Source organism: Ylistrum balloti, unplaced genomic scaffold, assembly GCF_031769215.1.
Source record: "Ylistrum balloti isolate Yb309-2 unplaced genomic scaffold, AGI_CSIRO_Ybal_v1 Utg369722, whole genome shotgun sequence".
In the NCBI taxonomy this organism is placed as follows: Eukaryota; Metazoa; Mollusca; class Bivalvia; order Pectinida; family Pectinidae; genus Ylistrum; species Ylistrum balloti.
Window position 1 is genome coordinate 199,806 of NW_026781941.1, and position 22,679 is coordinate 222,484.

Below are 22,679 nucleotides of genomic sequence, written 5' to 3' on the forward strand. Positions count from 1 at the left end.
CCATGAACACAGCACAGCAACATCTCGCGAGATGATGCGGGATTTAAATGAATCAGAAACTGTTCCCTTCCTGTCTGAATGAAAAATGGCCGGCTACCACTCGATTTTGTGTCAAAATGATTTGATGTTATCTATCACAGACTGCGACTGTAATGTATTTGTATCGTAGGGATTTGCGTTTAATTGCTCATGGTAAAAGCATCTCTGCCGACACCATGCACCTTTTTGATGTTGTAAACACTAGCTCATGAAGCGACGAATTTGACAATGTATTGTGAAGCCATACTATACCAATGTCGAACCGGACGCTAACGTTAGAGTGTGCACTTGTTCAAACAATGGGGAATGGAGAGAGCACACCTAACTACAGAGGACCAGATTTCAGAACCCCAGCCATGTCGATTCGTCTCCCGATGCCCGATTCCCATGAGCTCGAGCGCAGATTCACCAAAGTCCTGGTAAGTCCGTGACAAAAATGAATGACAAGGCTTTAACTGATTAATAGTTGATGAGTACTTAAATTATTGTATTACCTTGGTCATCATCTTCTATCTACATGAACTTCATATATAATTACAGCATTTAAAATTCCATCTGGCTAGATATCATTTGTACAGTACTGTACGTATACAGTACAGTGAAGTAAACATAAGGTTTGAATTTATATAGGCCTACTGCATGCTTTAGACTCCTCAGACTAGGGCTCGAGCCTAAAACATATATATATATACAATATATAGGCCTATGTACATAATTTCATGTTTTCATTTAAATTCTTGTAAACGGTTTCAATTCTTATTGAGTTAACTTGGAAGAGACCTGTTGTGAACACTTTCAGCCTTATTAAAATTACATAAAGTTGTTAAGTTATTGGAAACTATGTTGCATTGAATTTCGGGATCCAAACACAACATTATTGGAATGTGAACGATGTCGGGAGCGTTATTGCACGTCATGTCTCGGTAAGGATGAAAATGAATACAATATCCTCTCCAGCTCTAACGCGGTGTTGTGGTTTTGCGTCCCTTGTCGGGTAGCAGAGGAGAAAACTTTGCATACTGAACTCAAGTTTGAGCAAAAATGCGCTGAAATAATGGAAAAGTTTGAAACTAGGATTCAACAGCTGGAACAAGAATTACAGAAGAAATGTGATTAGAATGATGTCAAAGAGATAATTAAAACGAATTGTCTCATTTCTCACATTCACCCGAGGGTGAGTCAGGGGTGAGTAAACATACTAAAACTTCAAATACCCAAGAAGTCTTAACAGAACTGGAAGACAGGAAAAGAAGAGGAAAGAATATATTGGTTTTTGGAATTGATGAACAATCAAGCGAGGAAGGAAGCAAGTGAAAGAAAGAGGATGAAAAGAAGATAAAAGAAATCATGGATGCCTGCAAAGTTCCATCAACTGTCTTCGATGGAATTATGAAAGCAATAAGACTTGGGAAATTTAACAAACCGAACGGAAATACGAATAAGTCAAGGCCAATTTTGGTCTCTTTTGCTTCGGTAGATGACAAGAAAATGTTTTTCAAAAACATCAAGGAGCTGAGGTCCGTGGAAAAGCTTAAGTCGGTGCAAATTAGCAACGACTTAACAAAAACTGAGAGAGAAACAGAAAAGGTACTCTTAGAAGAAGCTAAAAGAAAGTCAAATTCGGGGGAGTGGGCCTACCGTGTGCGCGGACCACCCTGGAGCAGGAAAATAGTTCGGGTACCAAAAGACGGGTCAAAGTAAATATAGAAAGCTCAGACACCAGATCAATAAAAGGAACAGAAACTTTAAATTGTTACTACACACATGCAGATAGTCTTATGAATAAATTGGATGAACTTAAAACTATAATTACATTAACAGAAAAAAACATTGACATCGTTGGAATAACTGAAATGCTGCCTAAAAATTGTAGGTACCTACCTAGCTAATCTGAACTTTGTATACCTGGTTATAATCTGTTCGTGATGGATGAGATTAAAGCGAATCATAGAGCCATAGGAGTGTATGTAAAGGAGGAACTAAATGGAGTTGAAGTCATCATGGGCAGCCAGTTTAAAGAGAGTATATAGGTTAAAATCAATTTGTCCAAAGGAAATTGTCTGCTGATTGGATGTATCTACAAAAGCCCTAACTCATCTGAAGAAAACACTCAAGAACTTCAAAAGTTAATTGATAATATGGCATCTTCAGCTACTTACAGTCACTTGTTGATTTTTGGGGATTTCAACTTTCGAAAGATTGACTGAAATACTTGGTCCTCGAAAGGCGATAAAGAGAGTGAAAAGTTCATAGAGTGTCTAAGAGATAATTACCTGTATCAACATACAACATGTCCTACAAGAGTAAGGAGAGGAAATGAGCCCAGTACCTTAGATCTTGCACTTACTAACGAAGAGGAGATGATAAAGGACCAAACATACAACAGCCCAATTGGCAATAGTGATCACCTTCTGTTATATTTTGAATTTTGTTGTCAGAAACTACCTAAAGGAAAGTCAGTACCACGTTTAATATATAATAAAGGAGATTACGATAAGATGATAGAAGATGTCCCTAAGGATTGGTCTGGTTTGCTACAAGGAACCGTGGAAGAAATGTACAAATCATTCACACAGATAATAAAGTCTAATGTTAATAAACATGTCCCTAAAAGCAAAGCTCAAAACCGCCAACAACAGAAAGAATATAAAATTACATTGGAGGAATCTGTCCGAATGAAAATACACAAAAAACACTGTGCATGGCAAAGATACATGGAAACAAAAAGTGAAGAGAAGTATAAAGAGTATGCTAAAATAAGAAACCAGGTGAAGAGGGAGGTAAGAAAATCCAGACATGTAATGGAAAAGAGCATCGCCAAAGATATAAAATTGAACCCAAAACGCTTTTGGAAATACGCAAATTCCAAACGAAAAACGAAAACAGGAATTTCTGAACTATAAGGATTAAATGGTGACAACCAGCAGATGGCAGTAAACGATTCGGATAAAGCTGAAGTTTTGGCCTCTTTTTCAGTAGTGTATTTACACAGGAACCTCCAGGAGACCTGCCTGAAATTGAGGAAAGATTCATCACATACCCTTTTCAAGAAATTAATTGTACTGCAGAAATAATTGAAAAACTACTATTAAACTTGCATGAGAACAAATCTCCTTGGCCAGTTAATATGCACCCGAAAGTTTTAAAAGAGTTGCTCAAAATTATCGGTAAACCTTTAGAATGCATTTTTAAGAAGTCAATATCGGATGGAAAACTACCTCAAATATGGAAAGATGCAAACATTACGGCAATATTTTAAAAAAAGGATCAAAGTCAGAACCAGGGAATTATAGACCAGTAAGTCGTACAAGCATAGTCGGTAAAACACTTGAAAAAATAGTAAGGGATAGTATTGTTAACCATATGGATAAGAACAATTTGTTGAGCGATAAACAGTTTGGTTTTATGTCTGGCCGATCCACACAGTTACAGCTACTAACGATACTTCAGGATTGGACAAATATAATGGATAATGGAGGGCAACTGGATGTCGTATACAGGGATTTTATGAAGGCCTTTGACAAAGTGCCTCACCAGCGCCTTTTAAAGAAACTTTCAGGGTACGGGATTAGTCGCCAGGTTGTAAACTGGGTAAATGACTTTCTTAATAATAGATCACAGAAAGTTATGGTAAATCATCAAGATCTTACCCCGTATTGAGTGGAATCCCTCAGGGTAGCGTTCTTGGCCCAATCCTCTTTGTCATATATATAAACGATCTACCAGAAGTTACTGAATCACCAACGTATCTTTTTACGGATGATACCAAATTATACAGGCAAATAGATAGCACGGAAGATATTGATATTTTGCAGAGGGATCTGGATAAGCTTCAAAATTGGTCTAAAAAATGGCTGTTGAAATTCCATCCAAATAAACGTAAAATATTATCAATCAAACCATGTGAAAGAAGAAATTATTCTATGTCTGGACCCGAAGGAGAAAGCCTGCAATTAGAAAACATAGCGAAGGAAACAAGATCTTGATGTAACTATTGATGATCAATTAAACTTCCGAAGCCACATTCAATTAATTGTCAACAAGGCGAATAGCATAGCAGGACTTATCAGAAGAACGTTTGTATATCTAGACGAGACCGTGTTCAAATTGCTATTCAAAGCTCTGGTAAGACCGCACCCCGAGTATGCCTCTAGTGTTTGGAACCCGCACCTGGTCAAGGATATAGATATTATTGAAAACGTTCAAAGGAGAGCCACGAAATTAATACCAGGTTTTAAACATTTATCGTATGAAGAGCGCTTAGCGTGACTGGACCTACCTATCTTAAAACATCGCAGGATGAGGGGAGACATGATTAACACCTTCAAAGTCATAAACAATAAATATGATACAAGAGTTACGGAAAACCTATTCCAGATGGCATCCTCCACTACAACAAGGGGACACTCCAAGAAATTGTATAAGAAACATTCTCGATTAGACGTCAGAAAACATTTCTTTAGTTAAAGAACTATAAATGTATGGAACAGTTTACCTCAACATGTCGTTGATGCTAATACAGTTAAACAGTTCGAAATTTTATTTGATGAACACTGGAAAGAAAATCGATATTTTATTTTAAAGTCATGAAATAACACCAGAAGTATTTGTCATTAAGAATATTATTTATTGTAAATTCATTTACAGATATGGACACAGAGGCTTATTCCCAGCCTGCGTCCATCATATATCCTAATAAATTCCTAATAAATTGGAAATTTGTCAAGCAACACTGACGTGATGGTAGATAGCGATGGAAGTCGTAACCTATACTGGAACACCCCATTAAAATAACCAATATTTACAATGTTATTGTGATGTCATTGGATTCTGTGTAATAATATTCAAACCTCTTTAACATAAATGCAGACAGATATTGTTAAAATACTTCTGAAAAATTATGTAATTTTTTGCATTAATCAGTGCTTGAAATCGCAGATCATACTTTCCTATGTAGGACCAATATTTTACTAGTACTACATTTTATAAAATATGTTGATCCTATTTTTACGCAATTCTTTTCTTTTAAATTAGATATTTTGCTATTTTTAATTCAGAGGAAGTATGCAAACTTTTCAGGAATCAACATTTATTTGATAGTTATTGCATGCAGCAATATCATCCTCACTGTCGTCTGTTGGATTTAAATTACCAAGGTAGTTAGAGGGTTTTTCTGATCAGAGGTAGAAGTGTGTCAATATTATCATGTATGGACTTTGTCGTTTTTATGGAATGAGAACCGAAAATATAACAATTAATATAAGTGTTCGAGCACTGTTCTCATGCGAGTTCTTGTCAGGTCAATCTAACTTTTAACAAGAAAGTCTTACAAGGGAATTAATTTTAAATGGTACTACCAGGTGTTGTGGTAACAACTCACCGGTACCCGGAACTCTGTATGTAACTGTAACAGGAAATTGAACAGAATTATAAGTGCATTTCTAGCTCTTTGTTGGTTACCTCTCCATCTTTTCTCCATTTATGTAGATGACAGACCTTTGCCAGCTGCCTACTTTTAAATTGCTGCCCAAACCAATTTTTACCATTCTACCCCTAAACTCCTAGTTTGCATAAGGTTTGTCAAAATTACTGATGATGAAATCCCTCACAGCCATTATCATATGCTTGTAGACACCATTTGTTTTTAAAGTCTTGTCATCATTTTTGCTGGCATCCACCAACAGCTGAATGGGTAGTTAGTTGGTTGCTTCTGCTCATTTACCTCCTCCAGTCTTGATTAGTGTCCATTGCACTGTCAACTGTAACTTTGAACATGCAGGATATATATACAGTAAAACTTTGATGATTCAACTTTCTTGATGTATGGAAGGTTCTTTTTGGTCCCAAATTGTATTCCTTTATGTTATTACTAACTTAGCCCTTTATGAATAAAAGTTTTAATAAATCAAACTTTTCAATGTATCAAAGTTTTTTCACAGACCATTAGCTATGATAACAGTCATTAACACTTCATGATTGGAACAAAACATTTACCTGGACAGTACTGTACAGCTGTTTTTGCCCTATGGCAAATTTCGCACATTGTTACCTTGGCAATGGGATTGTGATAGCATGCTTTTACCAGTTCTGTGTTACAAGATTAATTAATGACTGGACACAGATTAAAGTTTAATTGCTTATTTACAAGCCATAATATTTAATCAAAGATCGCTGGAAGTTGTGTGACATTCTCTGCTGCCATTGTGGTAATGGCTTACAGTTAGGTTTAATACATGAAATTTTGAAAACAGAGGAAATTTTATCATTTATATAATGATTTAACTCATTCTCAAAGCCTAACTTTTCAGTTTTAAGCATAAAAGCATGAGAAACACTGTGATTTATCTGTCAATTATACATTCTTCTATTGATTCAAACTAGTCAGAATAACATGAAACACTGTTAAAATTTCTACGGATGAGGATACGAGGTGAAAGTGCTGTCATTTCTGGAAAGAATACATTAGGGTTTTAATTTGTTTACATCAGTGCCTATAGACTTCACACATGATGACCACTTTCATGCTAATGTCATTTCATTTCAAATGGATCTGTAAAATACATATACTGTGCGACATGAAGGCAAGAATGTAAACATCAGCATGCTTTGTCTGTTTCTCGTTAATTACTATTTGAAGTTACAATTTTATTTTCTAATGAATGAAAATGTTTTGTTTTAAGATAGAAATACATCTTTTATTTAAACACATGTTTTGGTGTTTGTTGTGTTTGTTTAGGTAGAAATGTGTCATCAACTATAGCCTTGAACATGAAAACATCTTTATAACCAACCACAAATTATTCAGAGTCTTGTATCAAAGTTTGTTTGGTAGTCCCTTGAACATCGAAACATCAAAATTTGACAGATATATATATATATATAGAGAGAGAGAGAGAGAGAAAGAACAGTGTTGTGATGTAGTGGTGTTTGTAAACTCCAACATAGTCTATATATAATGCCTACATATGTGGCAAAATAGGGAAATATTTCTAATTTATTAATGTATCTGACATATACTCAACAAAAATAGAAAGGTTAACATGTTTCCTTGGCGAATACCTGTAAATGAGTGAAAACAAAATGACGTTTATGCAATATTAGAAAATGGTAATATCTTACATTACAAAATCCAAGGGGGTTACCAAAATCATTCAAGCGTGAAAGTCTGTATTAGCGAAAGAGCTGCACGAGGTTTTCTGCGACTAACTTGTATCTTCGCTTGAATTTCATAAACATTCAAACCGACAATTGTTCTTTAGATCCTTAGGACTTAGAAATCACCAAATCTTGTTATCTATCAACTTTATCATTATGCCCTGGCTGTCACAAGTACAGAGAGAAAGGGCTGTAGGCATGATCCAGGCTGGGGAGTCTCGCCGTCGAGTTGCACGGCATTTTGGTTGCAGTGTTAAGACAATTTGCCATTTGGTAAGTCGTTTAAACCAAACTGGGCCAACACCCGATGGTCCCCGAAGCGGCTGACCCCATAAAACAACTACCAGGGATGACCGTCGTATACAATTGATACACTTGCGCAATCGATTCATAACCGCAGTAGAGACTACAAGGACATTGTTTGGGCATCGTGTGTCTTCCCAAACAGTCCGCAACAGGTTGAGGGCCTACCAATTGAAAGCGCGGCGTCCCTACACTGGACCCAATTTGTTGCAACTGTGTTCACGTCGTTGGGCCTTACGACAGTGGAACAAATAATCTGACGGAAGGCGCACAGTGTGGAGGTAACTGGACTGCGTTGTGTTCACCGTCGTTGGGCCTTACGACAGTGGAACAAAATTTTAAGACCAGTGGTTCTGCCATTCTTAAGATGCCATGGTGTTGGTGCCATTTTTCAACAGGATAACACACCAGCGCACACCAGTCGCATCAGCAGAACTTTCTTGCAGCAGAATAACGTACAGGTGTTAGATTGGCCATCTAAATCACCTGATTTGTCACCGATTGAGCATGTCTGGGACGTTCTTGGGCGACGCATAAGAGAACGTCAAAATCAGCCGTAAAACTTGCAGGAGCTGGCCCAAGCCTTGATCACTGAATGGAACAGAATCTCTCCTCGAATTATCCGCTGGTTTACGAGTTCCATGCGACGATGCTGCAATGCTGTTTACTTCGCAAACGGTGGCCATACCCGTTACTAATGGTGTTACCTTTGAAATTGACCCCAACGTCCTTTACAGTCGAATAAAATCAACTGAACGCAAAGTTTTATAATGAACCATGACTGCAGTTTTATCAGAATTGATCAATTACTTTATTCGTACATGATTGGTAAGGATTTATGAAGGGGCTAATTAATTAATCACAGAATAAAGTAGTGTTACCTTTCTTTTTTTGTTTAGTATATGAACTAATTTGATGTCAGTATGGTTAAATAAAAGCTCCTAATGGTTATGAAATATTAAAAAATCCAACTACAATAGTTGATGTGAATTAGTGGGATTTTGGGAATGGTGTTCAGAACTCAGGAAACAAATCCTTGAACAATTGTCAAGTGACAAGGATTTTCCTGACCATGTGATATATATATGCAGTTGTAACCAGATGGTAGTATACAGTCAATACCAAAAGACTTTGACAGATAAGTAGTATGTAGCCTGTGCATGTTATGCAAAATTATACTGTGGTAAATGTTTATCAACTGATGTTTAGAATTAAAATATTTTCAAAATTACTAGTTGTCAGGAAGGACTAAGGTAATTTTTAGTGATTTCTAAATGTTAATATTTTGAAATATTTTCCTGTTCAAATTTCACCAAACAGAGTGAACATTCAAATATTTCGTTGACACATAATTAGGTGTAATACAATATATTTTTTGTTCAAAATAGTTCCTCATGCCAGTTATGATTTTTGTATTAAAATATATGTAGTTTCCTTGCTTCACATCACCCACACATATAGCTAGCTGACGTTGTGTGTCACGTCATATGTTATAATTTTATTGACAAAAACACATTTATAATTGTTTTCCTGTAGTATGTAGATTTACAAAATATATATACATATACATGTATGTAATTCTCTTCTTAAATGTAACTTTTTTAGTATTTCATAATAGGATAATATGAAATCTCACATAGATCACTATGGTGTCACAATACATATGTAACTAAGATACAGGCTTATAGTGTTTTTATTGAATTTTATTTCCTGTTAATCTGTATAAGATAATAAATAATACAATTACCTGCCTTTCAAGTATTTATAAATAAATACAATTCTATTGTGTAATGCCATGTTTGAAAGCCAATTGTAGTGTACAGTAATGCTCTGCCAAAACAGCTGCCTTCTGACACTTGTTGGTTGTATGTCTGTAAACCTGTACCAGCAGTGATGGATAGACCAATACAATTTGTGGTCACTTTAATTATAAAGAAAGCTTTGGCATCTTGCATTTTTCCAGGTGTTGATAAAACTGAGGCATAATTGTCTACAAATTGTTTCACAAATGCAACGGTTTTTGAGAAAACAATAGAGTTCTGGATAGTTAGCAATGTTTTCATAGTAGGACTTATAAGTAACTATGGTGCACATTCTTAAATCCATCTTAAAAGGTTATTAATGTCAAGTGACTTTTGGAACTGAGTCCAGGACTCCAGCTTTGCTGTCAAACTATCCCCGGTTACTAAAATTTTGAGACCCCACTATCACAATTAGTTTTGAGATTCATAAAATTTTGGTGTTCTGGACTTGTCGTAAAAGTATTGTAAAACTATTTTATTACATGAACAGTACATAGGTTTCATGCTTGAACATATATGTTTAACACATACATTGAACATAAAACAAATACAAAGTTGTAAAGTAAAATTGAGAGTGGTAGTGTAAATTTAGGTGTCTCCATGATCTTTTCAACTGATGAATGCCGCAGGCCCTTTATAAGGGACAAAGAAATCCTTAATTGTTGTATGGAAGATGGTGATAACAAATATCAAAAATGTTTTATGTAAGTCTCGGTGTGTTTTGCAGTGTAGACACTGAGGGTATATGTGATCACAATGAAGCTAATCTACTGGTACGTCTCGGCCACACTCTAAATAAGTCATTGTTTGATTAAAAATAAGAAAATTTATTGTAAAAAAATTAATGAATGATTGTTTAGTTAAAATAAAAAGTATTTTGATAAAAGTCACTGGTTAAATGTACCAAAAAAAAATATATGAAAAATATTATTTTGAATGTATGGTCAAATTGGTCCCAGATTAGTCAACTCAGAAAACAGAAACAGAAAACTCACCCTATAAAGTTAGAATTTCTGCTTTCTGACTAAAGTTAATAATTGGCGCCAATTCTAAACAGGAAGGAAAGTAGACACAGAAACTAAATGAAAAGTGCAATAAATTTAGAAAGTAAGTGTTTAGGTATACCATATTTATCCTAATAAACGCCCCAGGGGCGCTGCAGACCCCAAGGGGGAGGGGGCGTCTACTAGAGCACACTATAAGAATACACATTCAAACATGGTGACCGACTTTTAGAGTGCTCAGGTTCAAGGAACACAGAGTGAAACATTGTATGTAGTTTTGACACGCCCCATCACTCAATACATTTGTGATTCATTCATCAATTTGCACATGGTTACATGTGATTCTGACCTCCAGATAAATAATAAATGTTTCATTCAAACTCAAAGTTATCACTTACGCTGAAATTAATGAAAAACATGCGGCTGCGAAATATTTCAAAGTTGACAGAAAAAGAGTGAGCGAATGGTGTCAGAATAAGGAAAAACTGCTGGAACTTAAAAAAATCATCAAAACAATGTGCAGGTGGGGGACGAAATGTTCGATATCCAGAAATCGAAAACAATCTGATGACATGGCTACACAATAGACGAAATACAGGTGTTCGAGTAACAGGAAAGTCTTTAAGGAACGAGGCATTACGTTTACACAAAATAAATGGAAATCAATTGTCAATATGGACAAAACTACAGTATGGTTTGAAATGCCAGGAAAGTCAACCCTGGCACCTACTGGCAATAAGGAAATCTGCATTGCACCACTGGTACATTTGCCCGTTGTAAGCCCGCCTCCAAAACATGAAGTTCGGAGCGGGATAGTCGTTTATATGTGTGGAACTGGCAATAAATCATGGGCAAACAAAGACAGTATAAAATTTTGGTTGCAGAAAATTTGGGAAGTAAATAATCAACACAGAAGGATGCTGGTATGGGACTCATTCCGCGGACAATTAACCCTGGTCGTAAAAGATCTAGAGCGCAACAAATACAACAGTGATCTATGCGTAATACTTGGTGGTTGCACTTGTATACGGACGTTTCATGGAACGCGGACGTTTCATGGAACAGACCTTTTAAACTCAAACTCTGTGAATTATACGATGAATGGTTGTTCAGTGGTAATGTTGAACTTCCTAAAGCCAGGAACAGAAAAGCTCAATGGAAAATCCAAATGCTATGATGGATAAAACAAGTATGGGATACGATCACCCCTGACATTGTTCGCAAGTCTTTCAAAAAGTGTGGCATAACCAATGCAATTGATGGCAGCGATGATGACCTCTTCATCTGACAATGAATCTGAGGAGTTCGAGGGGTTTGATCCCGACAGCGCCAGAGAAAGTGAGATGATTTTTGAAAACCTTATTAACACTCATGTGGAAGACTTCAAACTTTCTAGCTAGAGTGACAGTTCATGTGAAAGTGAAACTGAAAGTGATTACGACAACCCCGGACATTAACTGACTTGCTCACCATCGTTTTGATGTGTACATATAATTGTCTTTATTGATGTGCTAAACACTTTTCTATATAATGTTTCCTGTGAAAATAACTGGATTAAATAGTGTATTGGATTTAATACTTTTGTACATTTGGTCACACACGATCATGATAACTCACTTCTCAAGTACCGGTAACTGTTAAGTACTATTTCTACAGAAAAGGAGGGGGGCGCGTTTATTAGAGAGGGGGCATTATTTAGGATAAATACAGTATATATACCTAGATGCTGTCAACGTTATGATGTCATGATACAACTATGCACAATAGAAGGAAAGTCATCTTCAATATGATGACTTTGACTTGGACAAATGAGTTTAGGTTTATTAGATATAATATAATGTATAATATTTAGCAAAATATAATCTGCTAGGAAAAAATATTCTCTGAACTTTTAATTTGTAAGTGTATATACAGCAATATGTTGCAGTACATGTGTTGCTGTACAATTACTCTATATGTACCAACATCAGCTATATCTGTCTGACAGCTGAAAATACATGAAAGAAGATTTTAATAATTCTTTGAAATTGGCCACACATGTGTATTGCAGTTATTAGTAACAACTGGTCATGGCATGTTCTTTATTAGTGAGTGGATTTTTTTGTTACAAAATGTATGTTAGAAATACATATTTGTTTGTTTGCACTTATTTTATCTAAGTGTTTTTACAATTGCTTTTGACTCAAAATCGAAACCTCTTTATAATTTGAGTGGTTTTTAAAACATGCTTTATAAGCTATTTGTGAGTAACATCTGTGATATAAATAAGCTTGAACTTTGGAGAAATGTCATGTTTTGCATATATATGTTTATAGCTTGGTTTTCTCACTATCAGACTATCAGCTATCTAGATGCCACTATATAGTCATTAATAATCTGGATGTGACTGTCTAGCTACCAGTAATCTGACTTTCCAGATATCTAGTTAACAGTAAACTGGTTGTCCAGATATCTAGTTAACAGTAAACTGGTTGTCGCGATATCCAGTTATCAGTGAACTAGTTGTCCAGGTATCTACTTAACAGTAAACTGGTTGTCCAGATATCTAGTCCTCAGTTATCTGGCTTTCCAGATATTTAGTAATCAGTAAACTAGTTGTCCAGATATCTAGTTAACAGTAAACTGGTTGTCCAGATATCTAGTTAACAGTAAACTGGTTGTCGCGATATCCAGTTATCAGTGAACTAGTTGTCCAGATATCTACTTAACAGTAAACTGATTGTCCAGATATCTAGTCCTCAGTTATCTGGCTTTCCAGACATTTAGTAATCAGTAAACTAGTTGTCCAGATATCTAGTTAACAGTAAACTGGTTGTCCAGATATCTAGTTATCAGTAAACTGGTTGTCGCGATATCTAGTTATCAGTAAACTGGCTTTCCAGATATCTAGTTATCAGTAAACTAGTTGTCCAGATATCTAGTTAACAGTAAACTGGCTTTCCAGATATCTAGTTATCAGTAAACTAGTTGTCCAGATATCTAGTTAACAGTAAACTGGTTGTCCAGATATCTAGTTAACAGTAAACTGGTTGTCCAGATATCTAGTCGTCAATAATCTACTGTATCCACTGTACATATGGTTTTGTTACTGTCTTTTGATCCACCAAAAAATCTGGTTGTGTTACTTTCGAGCTATTAGTAATTTGGATGTGCCACTATCTAGCCATCAGTAATCTGGATGTGCCACCATCTAGCCATCATTAATCTGGATGTGCCACTATCTAGCTATCATTAATCTGGATGTGCCACTATCTAGCCATCAATAATCTGGATGTGCCACTATCTAGCCATCATTAATCTGGATGTGCCACTATCTAGCCATCATTAATCTGGATGTGCCACTATCTAGCCATCAGTAATTTGGATGTGCCACTATCTAGCCATCATTAATCTGGATGTGCCTCTATTAACCATCAGAAAATTGGATGTGCCACTATCTAGCCATCATTAATCTGGATGTGCCACTATCTAGCCATCATTAATCTCAATGTGCCACTATCTAGTCATCAGTAATCTGGATGTGCCACTATCTAGCCATCATTAATCTGGATGTGCCACTATCTACTCATCAGTAATCTGGATGTGCCACTATCTAGCCATAAGTAATCTGGATGTGCCTCTATCTAGCCATTTAGATGCCTTTTAGTCATCACATCATTCAACATGTTTTAGATGCTTGGGAATTAATGTTTTCTAGAATGTAAGTATATGACTCTACAGTGCTACAGTAATCTGTATGAAGCTCTTAAGAAAGATTTGCCTTGTTATTACGACAGAACAGAGTTACTCCTATTGCCATCTCTGTGATGTATTATTACTCTTCGGATGATGTAACACTGGAGAAGTACAGTAAACCTGCAGTTAATCAGTACAAAATTAAATAAATATTGTTGAACCTGTTCGAATAATGTGAAATGATGCTTGTGAAAATAAGTTTGAGTTGGAACTATAGCTTATAGCTTATAATGCTCGAAATTACAACAAAGAGTTCATTCAAAAGCATCTTTAATTTGCAGTAATGGCATTTCCTGAAAAACAAATATGTCAATTATGGTATGATTATTTTTTTCAACACTTAGTGTACTGCAATACATGTTGGGCAACTTGACTGTTAAGGATTTTTTTTTTTTGTTCTTCGTCACCTTAACTATCATGACACACAAACTGTGTTAAATACTTGTGCAATGGCGGACATTAATAATGACATTTCTTTTTGTGGTGTATGGATTGAGACTTAATATGGATCAATATTTGTTAAAATGTCTCTAGCTGTTATAATTATTGAGATAGTCTTGATGCAATTATCTTAACGAATTGTTAAGTAAAACAATGTTTCTCTTCGACAATTCACAAGCCAAATCCTGTGGTCTGTTTATACTGATCTCTTGTAATATGTATACAGAGTTGGGACCTCAAGGTATGAGCACAATGTTATGGCAAGACGTGAAAGAAATGCTAATTAAGTGATGCGTAATTTGTCGTTACCAAGTGTTTACAATGGTCATTTACAGCGTGCTTCCTATGCTGTTTAACACTAATGTAATTAGTGACTACATTGAACAATTATCGTGACGCCAATATCTTTGTCAAAAGATGACACCCCGAAAATGTAGAAAAGTAGGTGTCAAGTAGAAAAAAAACTTACACTTGCTAGAGCAATCAGTCAAACATTGTAAAAATAGAAACTTGTACAACGTGTCCAAGATCTATATTCTAGGACAGTATAGTAATAATACTTTTTCTTATATATACAGGCTTCTATGGACCTGCCACCGGACAAAGCTAAAGTACTCAAGAACTACGATGATGAAAAGAAATGGGACCTGATTTGTGACCAGGTATTTATAGTGAATTGTATGGTGTGTTTATTGTTGAGGTATTTTCATTGTATATATATAAATCCCTAACACGATGTACTAGACAAGAAAAGTCATAACACATTAGCCTATATAGATGCTCTCTTAAATGAACACCCTTACATTGGGACCAAGTAATTTTGCATAAAAAGAGAACTCTAGATCACATTTTTGCCTTTGAAGGACTGGAAATGAAGAAAGAAACTCTTTTGAAATTTCTCATTTAAAATTTTCCAGTTTTATAGTCATTAATCATAAACAATCTTGTGGCAAAAGTGCAAAACTTAAGATATGGGAGGAAAAACTCAATACGGTGGAACTGCCCCAAACTGATCCATTCCCAGACCAATCACCAATAAAATGAAAGGAAATGGTGATGTACCTTATGATGTCCTCTATATTGTTGTTATAAAAACATTACCAATACCGATCTCTCTTCATTCCGAAAAACCAAACCAATTATGTGTCCAAAATGATTAATATATACTGAACATCACTTCTGAAAACTGGCCTGAACAATCAAGACCTGAGTTCTGACCAGCAGACTGAAATTAACACGTTTGGTAACAGTTATAAGCTTTGCCCCACAGAATGTACACCTGCCATGGGTAGGCTTTGTATACAATACCTTCCCACATCAGGATGACTATAATAAACATAATATATACCAGATTTTATGGGTTAGAACACTGTTACATAAGCTGCAGAGCCAATTTTTATCCTTTTTTTTCTACTTGATCCAGGTATTAGCTGCACCCTTTCTTTCAATGTAGTAACCGTTATGTTGACCAGAGTTGATTGATTCTTATAGTCCAACATTATTTCTTGTAGTTTACACAAAGCCATTCATGTCTTAAGCAAGCATGGCGGTCATCCTAGAATTTGACCTACCACCCAATAGCCCATTGATTCTAGGGTGCAGTAGATTGTTGTAAACTTCTCCCTATGCCTTCTGTAGTTTCTGTGAAGTAGCCACAATAGTCGAGAAGATATTATCGTGATTTGTATTGAAGGTTTGATTAACTAAATCCATGAAACATTATTTCTATTGCAATCTTGCACGTGGTGGGAAGGTACTCATTAAAAAAGCAGTACTGTTGCGTACGGGTATGCTACAATTTTTTTTTCATTCTGCCAGGTTTTTTAAATTTTTTTTCATTCACATAATAGCTAAAAATTCTGCAGATTTTTTTTGTCCACGTATAAGCTGTACTGCTATATAAGTCTGACTTACGAGGAAAAGGCTTATAATCTGAAAGACGATAGTTATCTCCAATGATGTTATTTAATTGAAACGATATTGAAAGAGACCATCAGTTCAAGTAAGTAATGTTATTTCAACATGTACGAAATATAAATTGTTTTAAAAGGTAGTTTTTTATACTAATCAACCAACACCTTTTTATCATATATACGGTAGATAACGGTAGACAAGCCGACCATCCGACCGGGACTATGATGAGCCATGTTAAATGTTTCTTCTCGGATCACTGGGCAATGTGCAGATTTCTTTTTGACCAACTTCGACGTCGCATATAGCATACAAGTCTTACTTTACCTAAACATTTTTTCCATTGGTCAACTTGCTTTACTTTTATAAACCGAAACCTCCCTAAACCAGCCAAACATTCATGTCCCATCAATGATCAGTTTGGAGAAGTTCCAATGTAATACAATTACTTATGAGAAAATTTGGTGTTAATGTAATTGTGCTGATTGATGTTTTGTACGCTGTGCAGTGATGACATATATATATATATATATATAAATCTTATTTACAACAATAGCATACTGGTCCTAGGTCATAATCAGGTCAAAGACTTCAATAAGTTAATAACATGTGTCACAGGAACGAGTTCATGCAAAAGATCCGCCTCACGTATACCTGGACCGTCTGCGGACCTATCTGGACCCACGTGCCAGTCGTAGCTCACGGGTACGTATAAATACCTTATCATGATCAGTGGTCAGTCTTGACCGTTGTCCAGTTCTCATTTTATTTTCCTGTACTCACCCTTGACTTATGTGCTAATCCTTGTTATTTCATGTTTCTTAAGACATTGGTTTCAAATGTTTTGCCATTTTCCCTCAAATCTTTAATTTCAATATTTTGTTTTTTATTAATTTTGCTCTGCAGATTTGATTTACACCTAACGACTGCTATAACACATTAATATTTTAAATAATTTTACAATTTTCATGTAATTATCTTATTTGTTGGTAATGTAAGTCCAAAGTAAAAAGTTTTTACAAGATAAATGATAGATATGATTTTGATTAGAAAACTTCATGCTATCTTAGATACACAACTGGTCTTAATCAAACCTTTAAAGCAGTATACTATAAATATACCTGATAAGTCATTTTCTTCATTCAATATTTATATCACAAAAAAGGGAAAATTCCTTCAAACTTATATTTTCTCTTAAGTGGGATACTCTTAGATTTAGAAAAGTAAATTTTCAAGGGTTTCCAAAATATGATTCCTTTCTAAATTGACTACTGTATATAGGTAAACTTTCAACCCCGTTTGATTTAGCTGTTATTGTGAGGCTTGATGTAACCCCTTTAAACAATCCTCAGAGGGTGAAATTAATATGAGATGACAAAAATATGTGGGTATACAGTAGTCCTGAAAATCATTTTCTACCCATACAGTACATGGACTTTCCAGCTTAGGATTATCCATGAAAATTACTACCGGATCCTAGACTTAGTTTAATGACAGTTTTCAGGGAAAACAATTCAAAGTTACTGTCCTGAAAATAATTGGTTCTCAATATGGTCATATGTTTTATGTAAGATGATGTATTGTTTTGACAGGGCAATATTATTAGGACTTGTGTAATCTTTATGTACACACAGTTTTTGGTTGTTCATGTCTAAAAGTAATTAATGGGGTTTGCCCATGTGTTATTTATATACACTTGTGAAGTAAATTGAGTTAGGCTCTTTAAAGGGGTGTGGCACTAAAGTTTTTTTAATATAGGCCTTGCAGTAATTAATCATCATATGATAAGTTTTAAATGGAATCAAGTTTAATGTTAAAGGATTAAAGTTAATGAATGAAAATAATTGAAGTAATTCTGAATTATTAAATATTTTTCATTTATTAAGTTAACATATTTTTAATGACATTATCAATTGTGATTATTTATGGAAGTCCTAATCGTCATAATATGAAGGATGTGTTCACTTACCACATAAGTGCAGTGTACAGTTACCACTTAAATAAGTTGTTTTTTTGTCAAATATTTCACATTCATCTACATATATAACTATTAAAATGTTTTGTTACTTGTTCTTATTACAGAAAACACTCAAGGTTAATATTTTTTTTCTGTACTGGGTGACGGTTTAGTTGTTACCCAACACCATATTATTTTTGATAAACATATATATGGCTTAAGGAATACATATCTAGTGTACCGGTATATATCTGCTATGTAATATACAGTACTAAATGCTGCTATTTATTATAATGGTTATGGTTCTATATAAAATATAAATAAAAGCTTGCTGTAATCACTGTCTGCTGTAACTATGATATATTGATTCTGACATCTGTATTATAAATGGCTCTTATTTGAATTATTGGATACAGCTTGTTCTTGTTCTACATATAAAAAGGTTCAACCTTTCATTCTTTGTGTCTGCTGTAATATTCTTGGAGATCCTCTGCTGTAATACCGTTGTATATCCTCTTCAGCTGTAATATTACTGTGTATACTTGGGTCTTCTCTGCTGTAATACTGTTGTATATCCTCTTCAGCTGTAATATTACTGTGTATACTTGGGTCTTCTCTGCTGTAATACCGTTGTATATCCTCTTCAGCTGTAATATTACTGTGTATACTTGGGTCTTCTCTGCTGTAATACTGTTGTATATCCTCTTCAGCTGTAATATTACTGTGTATACTTGGGTCTTCTCTGCTGTAATACCGTTGTATATCCTCTTCAGCTGTAATATTACTGTGTATACTTGGGTCTTCTCTGCTGTAATACCGTTGTATATCCTCTTCAGCTGTAATATTGCTGTGTATACTTGGGTCTGCTGTAATATTGCTGTGTATACTTGGGTCAGCTGTAATATTGCTGTGTATACTTGGGTCTGCTGTGATATTGCTGTGTACTTGTTTCCCATCTACTGTAATATTACTGTATATGCTTGCATTTCCACAGCTGCTTCATCTGTTTTAATCTTGCCATATTTCATGAGGGATGTTTTCTCTTCTGTAATATTGCTCTATATTCTAAGGTCTCCCGCTGTATTACTCTATATCACTGAGCCTCAACTGTCTTTATATTTCTGCTATTAACAATGCAGTAAGTCCTTAAAAAAGTTCATCAAGATTTAATGAACGAACAAGGTCACCATTGATGATAATTGATGCTGAAGTTACAAAGTTCACAACATGGAGCTTCAATATGAAACAGATTATGGTCTACATCATCTGCTTTCCTTTTTCTCTTGTTTCACAGGAAATATTTTGCACGTTTGAATTTCCATGGTCCATTTTATGTCTTATTTGCAGATAAAAACTGGACAATTTGTTTCTGCTACTATTTCACTAATTTATAAAGTTTTATAAGTTAAGTTTTGATAGTAATCTGGAATGTGTATTTCCTAAAAGGACTTGAACAAGTAGACTGGAAAGTAAAAGTTAATCCCTATATACAATTAGCTCCTTGGTTGTTGTGTAGAGGTAATGAAGTGAGAATTCTGATGTAGATGTTGGATGGCATGTTTGGTGTGTGTGTATGTGTGTGTGTTTGTTCAGTATTGTCACTTGGTGTATGTGTGTATGTAAGCATGTGTGGAAGGTTAACACACATACACAGGTCACTCTGTATGATAAAGACTACACATGTTTCTAAGGCAACACATGTTTCTAAAACAATACATGTTACTAAGGCAACACATGTGGAAGGCTTAACACACACATACATCACCTATACATAAGAAAATCTACACATTACTAAAACACAATGTGTGTAAAGGCAGGTGAGAACATTCATTTTTATACATTTACTTAAAATTTTAAGTCAATCAAATTGTTATATGTACAGTAACTTTGTTTTGAGGCTGTACCTGTTGCTGAATTTATGTTGTTCTGAAAATGGAAATTTGAAAAAAAGGCCCTTCAGATTTGCAGACCTACACATGATTGTTAACTGCTCAATAAATGCTTTAGACATTGATAGACCTCATTGATTCAGTATCATATATTTTTGTGAAAAGGTAAAAATTACAATAAATCCATGTGAATATTTAAAATAATTTCAGTCTCTGATGATTGTCATGGCACAAGATATATTCTGTAAGTCTGGATTTTTTCCATGTTGAAAAAATTTGAAATTCAAGGTTTGTAAGAGACTTGATCTCTGTGCTAATATACAATTACATAATGAAGTTAGTACCTATGATATTGAAGCTAGTAACAGCTCATGACCAGCTAACAGCTACACTGAAGTCACCTGATAAACGCTGGTTTTGTACTCATTCTCTAAGTGGATATAAATGTAAAGTCTTGTTTTCCCCCTTGTTTTTATCTTTCTTTGTTCCATTACATTTCCCTGTGTTTTTTTAAAACATTTCTCTTGTAAGGTTACCAGCTTTATTTAAGTTATTTTAGAACCAGGTTCATACCTCAGCCAAAAATAGCCCACTCATTAAGCATATGTTTTTATGCTAACAAGGAGAACAGTGTTTGGGTAGTTTTCAGTTCTGGATTGGCCATCTTTTGACATGTACTTTAAATTTGATATCAAGTTTATTAAAAATGGGTTCCTGCTGATCTTAGGCAACACTTTGCTGTTAAAATTTTAACGCATGAAAGTAATTATGCTGTTATCACTTGAGAGCTCTAAATTTTCCATGTACACCAGCAAGAGAAATTCAGAGGAAAATTGACAGAGTTTGATTTCAAGAAAGGCTGAACATAACCTTGGCACATGATTAAAATTTATGATAAAGGAAAAAAAGATATGGTAAAGCCATTGTTCATACAAAAATCATCAGTTAAGTGTAAAGTTACTCACAGCTATTCATTTTGACTAATCTTTGAGGCAAAGGTAAAACCTAGAAACCCCTTATCTCTAAGTATTAAAGACTAAATAATGGAAAACCATTGACCAACCAGCCATGAGAAAAAGAGTTGTGTAATAAAATTTCATTAGAGTGCTGAGTGGAACTATGTTTCATTTGATTTTTTTTTTCTTTTTCTTTTACATAGAGCAACCAATAAAGCCTTAAAAAAGGTGCCAAGATATTTTTGAAACTGGTTGGAGCTAATGGCCATCTTTTAGTTGAAACAATATATAGTATATGTTTGTATAAATATGACGCCTGGGCATGAATATGCTACCAATGCAGTATATATACATTTCTATACATTAACATTTTTTTTTTATTATATACATGTAAATCAAAATCCAGTTGAACTAATTAATGTTATCCATACAGACAAATTAATTTTTCCTTGTTGAATGTATTAGACATGACAATGGCTGGATGACATTGATCATGTGACTGTTTGCCATTTCAGCACGGAGCGGCCTGTGTTTTCTTACCTGTGGTTGTCCTTCCTCTACAGTGTGGTATAATAGATAGTGTAGGTGTAAGGAACCACGCTTGTCACATGATCATCATGTGCAGACTGTTTCCATACAATTTGTTGTTATGCCACTAGCTTGGTCGTTGTTTTCGTTTCAGTTGCAAAATATTTAATAATGCTAGATTTTGCTGTTTTAGATTTCATTTTCCGACCCGATTTTATTTTCTGCATTTCCCCGTTTTTGATGTTGTACATATATTGCCATGTAATGATTACATTTAGTTATAAAGCCCCACCCCCTGTATGCATGTTTAATGAACGTGTAGGGACAGCGTATGATGTCCAACTTGGTGATTTTATTAGTACAGGTATTTACAATTAACTCCATTGTTTGTATTGTATATTTTTGTAAAGTTTTGGGGCTGTATTTGGCAAATTACCTTGCATAGATTTACTATGTTTATAAGCCAATGTCTGATAAGTAGCCAAGGTGAAGGACCCACAAAGATACATATATAAAGTATTATATATAGATATATAACATATATGAAAATATGTATAAAAGACCCACATATTTGTGTTCTGTAGAATTGAAAAAAATACGTAATTGTCCTGTAAAACACCCCTGGCATTTAGAAATTAGTTAAATATTGGCCCATGATTTATTGCAAAAGAAATATAACACTGTGGAATTGTCCTGTAAAACACCCCTGGCATTTAGAAATTAGTTAAATATTGGCCCATGATTTATTGCAAAAGAAATATAACACTGTGGAATCACAAATCAATATGAAGAAAATGTATATGTCATTTACAATGTTGGATCAACCATATTCAAGGTTACAGAGGTCAAATGTGTTGAAACCTTTAAACGACTTCTTCCAAAATACCGGAAGGCCTTGAATCATTATATATGGCTGGAAGGTTCCTTTGATGAAGCCCAACAAAGTTTGCAAAAAGAAA

The 22,679-nt window shown here is 34.8% G+C and overlaps 1 protein-coding gene across 1 annotated transcript in view; it reads left to right on the forward strand.

Moving 5' to 3' along the window:
- The first annotated feature begins 293 nt into the window (after positions 1 to 293).
- LOC132565409 (formin-like protein) overlaps positions 294 to 22,679 on the forward strand; it is a 56,215-nt gene continuing 33,829 nt past the window's right edge. The window contains exons 1-4 of the mRNA XM_060230050.1: positions 294 to 458; positions 15,058 to 15,141; positions 17,009 to 17,095; positions 18,473 to 18,484. Of these exons, the coding sequence (XP_060086033.1) occupies positions 294 to 458; positions 15,058 to 15,141; positions 17,009 to 17,095; positions 18,473 to 18,484 (348 nt within the window). The remainder of the gene's footprint in view (positions 459 to 15,057; positions 15,142 to 17,008; positions 17,096 to 18,472; positions 18,485 to 22,679) is intronic.